The sequence below is a fragment of the Malurus melanocephalus genome, unplaced genomic scaffold (assembly GCF_030028575.1).
Source record: "Malurus melanocephalus ecotype Western Australia unplaced genomic scaffold, MMel_1.1 scaffold_1383, whole genome shotgun sequence".
Classification (NCBI taxonomy): domain Eukaryota; kingdom Metazoa; phylum Chordata; class Aves; order Passeriformes; family Maluridae; genus Malurus; species Malurus melanocephalus.
Window position 1 is genome coordinate 25,154 of NW_026624615.1, and position 6,931 is coordinate 32,084.

Below are 6,931 nucleotides of genomic sequence, written 5' to 3' on the forward strand. Positions count from 1 at the left end.
GCCCCATGGGATTGGGGTCACCGCAATGGGATCGGCCCCATGGGATTGGGGTCACTGCAATGGGATCATCCCTTGGGGCTGGGAGTGCCCGTTGGGCCGCTGGGCCCGAGGCTCACAATGGCCACGGCCGGACGGCTGCGATCGGGATGGCCTGTGGGGAAATGGGGTCGGTAGGGAATGGGGTCACCCCATTGGGATGGGGTCATCATAATGGGATTGACCCTTGTGGGGTGGGATCAGTCCATTGGGATTGATTCCTCTGGGATAGGGTCGGTCGATTGGGATTGACCCCTTTTTGGTGGGATCAGCCCATTGGGATTGACGCCTTTGGGATGGGATTATCCCATTGGGATCAGCTCTGTGGGATGGGGCCACCCCATTGGGATTGACCTCTCTGGGGTGGGATTATCCTATTGGGATCGGCCCCTTTGGGGTGCAATCACTGCATTGGGATCGGCCCTCTGGAATGGGATCATCCCATTGGGATTGATCCCTTTGGGATGGGATCATCCCATTCAGAGGGGATCACTCAATTGGGATTGACCCCTTTGGGGTGAGATCATCCCATTGGGATTGGCCCCTTTTGAGACAGGATCATGCCATTGGGATCAGCCCCCAGAATGGGATCATCCCATTGGGATTGGCCCCTTTTGAGATGGGATCATGCCACTGGGATCAGCCCCTCTGGGGTGGGATCATCCCATTGGGATCGGCCCCTTCTGGGATTTCTCCCCAAATAAAACTGCGATCCCTCCCTAATGGAACATTGGGACCTCGCCCTAAAAAACACTGGGATCGTTTCTAAATAACATTGGGATCTCTCCCTAAAAAACATCGGGATCCTTCCCTAAATAACATTGGGATCCCTCCCTAAAGGAACACTGGGATCCCTTTTTACTAAAATATTGCAATCCTTCCCTAAAATCCACTGAAATTCTTCCCTCTTGGAACACCGGGATTGTTTTTCCATTCCAGAGGATCCCAAATCCCGGGGAATCACAAATTCTGGGGTAAACCCCAATTCCAGGGAATCCCAACCGCTGCGGGAAAACCCCAGGCTTAAGGAATTCCAGATTTTGGGGGAACTCCAATCTTAAGGAATCCCAAATTCTGGGGGATCTCTGGCTCTGGTCAGAGATCAAAACTCCAACTGAAAAGGGGGGAAAGACCCCAGAAATGGGGAGGGGGCAGAAAATCCCCCAGAACGAGGGTGAAGACCCCAATAATAGGGAAGGGATGGAAAACTCGTCCCGGGGAAAGACTCCAAAAATGGGGAAGGGGACGGAAAACCGGTCCAGAACGGGGATCTCCCCAAAAACGAAGCAGCGCCGCTCCCCTCGGCCAAAACCGGGCCAGGCCCCGACCCCTCCGAGAGCTCCCGGCGCTCCCAACCCCGAACCCACCGGGACGAGGCGACCCCGACCCCTCAGAGGCCCCAAACCCCCTCCCCAAATCCCCGCCCGCGGGGGTCCCGCCCTCGCCCTCAGCGCACCGGGCCCGGCCCGGCCCGGCCCCTCGCGGTTCTCCGCGGTTCCCGGTGCCGCCCCCGCGCCGGTGCCGCCCCCGGAGCGTCCCCCGGGCCCCGCCGGTACCTCCGGGCTGTCCCCGGTACCTCCGGGCCCTCCCGGCGCGGCCCCGAGCGCACAAACAGCGGCTCCGCCAAGCCCTCACGGCGGGGGCGGGACTACGCGGGGCCGCAGCCAATCAGCGCCGAGCCCGCCTCCGCGCTCAGCCAATGGGAGAGGAGAATAACACTGCCCCGCCCCGCTGAACCAATGGGAGCGGGGGAAAGGGAGACGGACAGCGGAAAAGCCAATGGGAGACAAGGGAATGAGTGGCCAATGGGGAAGAAGAAACGCAACGCAGAGGCGGGGTTTGGGATGAATGACGGGGCTGGCGGCCAATGGAAACGGGCGCAGCGCAGGTGGGCGGAACCGACAACAAATAAGGTGACCTAAGGGGGCGGAGCCCAGCGGCGGAAGCAGCCAATGGGAAGGCGGGAAAGCTGAGGTTTCACCCAATCGGAGGAAGCGCTCGCTCTGATTGACAGCGGAGGCCGCCGGGAGCGCTCGCGATGGTGGGCGGGGCCTGGGCGGACCAATCAGGGATCTCCAAGGGCGCGCTGGGTGCGGTCACAAAGGGCGTGGCTTCGGCGCGGGGGCGTGGCCTGGGGCGCGGGGGGGAGGGGGGATTTTGGGGACAAATTTGGGGGAAGGGGACAGGACAGACCCGGAGGTGACAACGACACCGTGACCCCTCCCCCCACAACAAACCAGCCTGGGAAATTTCGCTACAAAATCTGCAGAAATTACAAAAAAATCAGCTCCAAAAATCGCCGAGGGAGGGGTGGGGACAAAGACGGGGGAGGGGACACGATGGGGGGCACAAGGGGACATCGAGGAGGTGGCATTTGGGTGGGGGGGCACCCTGTAAGTGCCAACAATCCAAGGGGGGGTGGCCCTGGGGACCTTCCTGTCCCCAAGAGGGGTCCTGGGGACATTCTGGGGGGAGGTTGGGGACATTTGGGGACATTTCGGGGGTGTCAGAGGCGCAGGTGGGGGACAGCTCTGGTGACATCGCGGAAGAAGGGGTGGCCCAGGGCGGCCTTGGCCGAGATTCGCTTGTTGGGGTCGTAGTGCAGCATTTGCTGGGGAGAAAAAAGGGAAAAATGGGAAAAAAATGGGGTTAAATGGGGGGGTCAGGGACAGGGACAGCAACCCCCAAAGCCCCCTGGGTGGGGAAGGGAAGAAAGGCGGGGGAAATGGGAAAAAGTGGGAAAAAATGGGNTGGGGAGAAAAAAGGGGAAAACGGGAAAAAATGGGGTTAAACGGGTAAAAAATGGGGTTAAATGGGGAAAAAATGGGGTTAAATGGGGAAAAAATGGGGTTAAATGGGGAAAAAATGGGGTTAAACGGGGGGGTCGGGGGGGGAGAGCGATCCCCAAAACCCCCCCGGGGTGGGGAAGCGGAAAAAGGGGGAAAATGGGGAAAAATGGGGAAAAAGTGGTGGAAAAATGTAGAAAATGAGAAAATACAGGGGAAAAAGGAGGAAAAAAGGAGGAAAAATGAGGGAAAAGGAGGGAAAAGGAGAAAAAAGGAGGGAAAAGAAGGAGAAAAGGAAAAAGGATTCAAGGGTGGGTTCAAGGAGAAAAAGGGGAAAAAGGTGGAAAAAGAAGGAGGAAAGAAGGCTGGAAAACACGAGAAAAAATGGGAAAAAGTGGCAAAAACAGGGAAAAAAGGTAGAAAAAAAGGAGGAAAGAAGGGTGGAAAACACGAGAAAAAATGGGAAAAAGTGGCAAAAAAATGGGGAAAAAAGGTCGGAAAAGGTGGAGAAAAAGGAGGAAAAATCAGGAAAAATTGGGAAAAATCAGGAAAAATGGGGGAAAGGGCCCAAAATTACCGCCAGCAGCTTGCGGCCCTCCTCGTCCAGCGGYGGCAGCACCTTGGCCAGGTCCTGGCGTGCCCAGCGGGGGAAGGTGGCTTTGTAATCGGGCAGCGCCGACACCCCCGGCCACGCCGCCTCGTCCGGGGTGCCCAACGTGCGGAAAATGCGGAACAGCTGGTCGATCTCGGAATCACCGGGAAACAGGGCGCGGCGGGTGATCTGGGGACAGTGGGGACACTCAGGGAACACTCAGGGGACACTCAGGGGACATTGGGGACACTCAGGGGACAGTCAGGGGACAGCGGGGACATTGGGGACATTGGGGTCAATCTCGGAATCACCGGGAAACAGGGCGCGGCGGGTGATCTGGGGACAGTGGGGACACTCAGGGGACATTGGGGACATTGGGGACACTCAGGGGACAGTGGGGACATTGGGGACATTGGGATCATTGGAAAATCCGGAACAGCTGATCGATCTCGGAATCACCGGGAAACAGGGCGCGGCGGGTGATCTGGGGACAGTGGGGACACTCAGGGGACACTCAGGGGACAGTCAGGGGACATTGGGGACATTGGGGTCAATCTCGGAATTGCTGGGAAACAGGGCACGGCGGGTGATCTGGGGACAGTGGGGACACTCAGGGGACATTGGGGACATTGGGGACATTGGGGACCCTCAGGGTCACAGGGACATTGGGGACAGTGGGGACACTCGGAGACATTGGGGACACTCAAGGGTCGATCTCGGAATCGCCGGGAACAGGGCACGGCGGGTGATCTGGGGACAGTGGGGACACTCAGGGGACATTGGGGACAATGGGGACACTCAGGGGACAGCGGGGACACCCTTAGGGTCATTGGGACATTGGGGACATTGTGACATTGGGGTCGATCTCGGAATCACCGGGAAACAGGGCACGGCGGGTGATCTGGGGACAGTGGGGACATTGTGACATTGGGGACATTGGGGACGTTGGGGACAATGGGGAGAGTCAGGGGATATTGGGGTCAATCTCGCAATCACCCGGGAACAGGGCACGGCGGGTGATCTGGGGACATTGGGGACATTGGGGACACCCTCAGGGTCACAGGGACATTGGGGACAGTGGGGACACTCAGGGGAATTGGGAACACAGGGGTCAATCTTGGAATCGCCGGGAAACAGGGCACGGCAGGTGATCTGGGGACAGTGGGGACACTCAGGGGACACTCAGGGGACATTGGGGACATTGGGATCATTGGAAAATGAGGAACAGCTGGTCGATCTCGGAATCACCGGGAAACAGGGCGCGGCGGGTGATCTGGGGACAGTGGGGACACTCAGGGGACATTGGGCACATTGGGGACATTGGGGACCCTCAGGGTCACAGGGACATTGGGGACATTCGGAGACATTGGGGACACTGTGACATTGGGGTCAATCTCCCAGGAATCGCCTGGGAACAGGGCTCGGCGGGTGATCTGGGGACATTGGGGACACTCAGGGGACATTGGGGACATTGGGCACATTGGGGACACTCAGGGGACATTGGGGACACTCAGGGGACATTGGGGACAATGGGGACAATGGGGACACTCAGGGGACATTGAGGACAGTGGGGACACTCAGGGGACACTGAGGGGACAGTCAGGGGACATTGGGGACACTCAGGGGACATTGGGGACAATGGGGACACTCAGGGGACATTGGGGACAGTGGGGACACTCACGGGACAGTCAGGGGACAGTCAGGGGACATTGGGGTCAATCTCGGAATCACCGGGAAACAGCGCACGGCAGGTGATCTGGGGACAGTGGGGACATTCGGGACACTCAGGGGACATTGGAGACATTGGGGACACTCAGGGGACAGCGGGGACACCCTCAGGGTCACTGGGACATTGGGGACATTGTGACATTGGGGACACTCAGGGGACAGTCAGGGGTCAATCTTGGAATCACCCGGAAACAGGGCTCAGCGGGTGATCTGGGGACATTGGGGACAGAGGGGACACTCAGGGGACATTGGGGACAATGGGGACACTCAGGGGACATTGGGGACAATCTTGGAATCACCCGGGAAGAGGGCACGGTGGGTGACCTGGGCACACTGGGGACATTGGGCACATTGGGGACAGTCAGGGGACATTGGGGACACTCGGAGACAATGGGGACACTCAGGGAACATTGGGGACATTGGGGACACTCAGGGAACATTGTGGACATTGGGGTCAATCTTTGAATCACCCTGGAACAGGGCGCGGCGGATGATCTGGGGACACTGGGGACAGAGGGGACACTGGGGACTCTCAGAGGACAGGGTGACACTGGAAACACTCCAGTCCCCATTGTCACCTAGTGTTACCCAATGTCCCCAGGGTGTCCCCAGGGTGTCCCCAAGGTGTCCCCAGTGTCACCCAGTGTCACCCACCATCTCGGCGAAGATGCAGCCCAGGCTCCAGATGTCCACGGCCGTGCTGTAGAATTTGCAGCCCAGGAGGATCTCGGGGGCGCGGTACCAGAGGGTGACAACCTGGGGACATTGGGGACACTCAGGGGACATTGGGGGATTGGGGACATTGGGGACACTCAGGGGACATTGGGGGATTGGGGACATTGGGGACACTCAGGGGACATTGGGGATATTGAGGGGACATTGAGGACACACCTCATGCATGTAGGTCTGGACAGGGACCCCAAAAGCCCTAAATCTGCCCAAAACCCACTCCAAATCCCCCAAATTTTCCCCAAATCCACCCCAAATCCCATCCCAAACTCCACCGTGTGTGTGTAGGTTCTCACAGGAACCCCAAACGCCCGGGCCAGCCCGAAATCTGCCCCAAATCCAGCCTGAATCACCCCAAATCCCAATCAAACCCCACCTCTTGGGTGCATGTTCTCACAGCGACCCCAAACACCCGGGCCAGCCCGAAATCTGCCCCAAATCCACCCCAAATCCACTCTAAATCCCCTCAAACCACCCCAAATCTCACAAATCCCAATCAAACCCTGCCTAAATCACCCCAAACCCACCCCAAAGCCCCTAAACCCCACCTCAAAGCCCACCTCAAGTGTGTAGGTCCGGACAGGGACCCCAAAAGGACAGGCCAGCCCAAAATTGGCCCCAAATCCCCCAAATTTCCCCCAAACGCACCCCAAATCCAGCCTGAATCACCCCAAACCTCCTTTAAATCACCCCAAACCCACCCCAAAGTCTCTAAATCCCACCCCAAAGCCTACCTCGTGTGTGTAGGTCCGGACAGAAACCCCAAAAGCACGGGCCAGCCCAAAATCGGCCCCAAATCAACTCCAAATCCCCCAAATTTCCCCCAAATCCAGCCTGAATCACCCCAAACCCCCCGTAAATCACCCCAAACCCACCCCAAAGTCTCTAAATCCCACCCCAAAGCCTACCTCGTGTGTGTAGGTCCGGACAGGGACCCCAAAAGCACAGGCCAGCCCAAAATCGGCCCCAAATCCACCCCAAATCCCCCAAATTTCCCCTAAATCCAGCCTGAATCACCCCAAACCCCGTATAAATCACCCCAAACCCACCCCAAAGCCCC

At 58.3% G+C, this 6,931-nt stretch overlaps 2 protein-coding genes across 2 annotated transcripts in view; both read right to left on the bottom strand.

Moving 5' to 3' along the window:
* LOC130586890 (ras-related protein Rab-5B-like) overlaps positions 1-1,699 on the bottom strand; it is an 8,072-nt gene extending 6,373 nt beyond the window's left edge. The window contains exon 1 of the mRNA XM_057387808.1: positions 1,593-1,699. The gene's annotated coding sequence lies outside the window, so the exon portion shown is untranslated. The remainder of the gene's footprint in view (positions 1-1,592) is intronic.
* Positions 1,700-2,291: 592 nt separating this feature from the next.
* CDK2 (cyclin dependent kinase 2) overlaps positions 2,292-6,931 on the bottom strand; it is a 6,346-nt gene continuing 1,706 nt past the window's right edge. Inside the window, exons 3-6 of the mRNA XM_057387809.1 lie at positions 6,147-6,215; positions 5,797-5,898; positions 3,400-3,603; positions 2,292-2,647 (exon numbers count right to left, since the gene is read on the bottom strand). Of these exons, the coding sequence (XP_057243792.1) occupies positions 2,543-2,647; positions 3,400-3,603; positions 5,797-5,898; positions 6,147-6,215 (480 nt within the window). The 3' untranslated portion in view covers positions 2,292-2,542. The remainder of the gene's footprint in view (positions 2,648-3,399; positions 3,604-5,796; positions 5,899-6,146; positions 6,216-6,931) is intronic.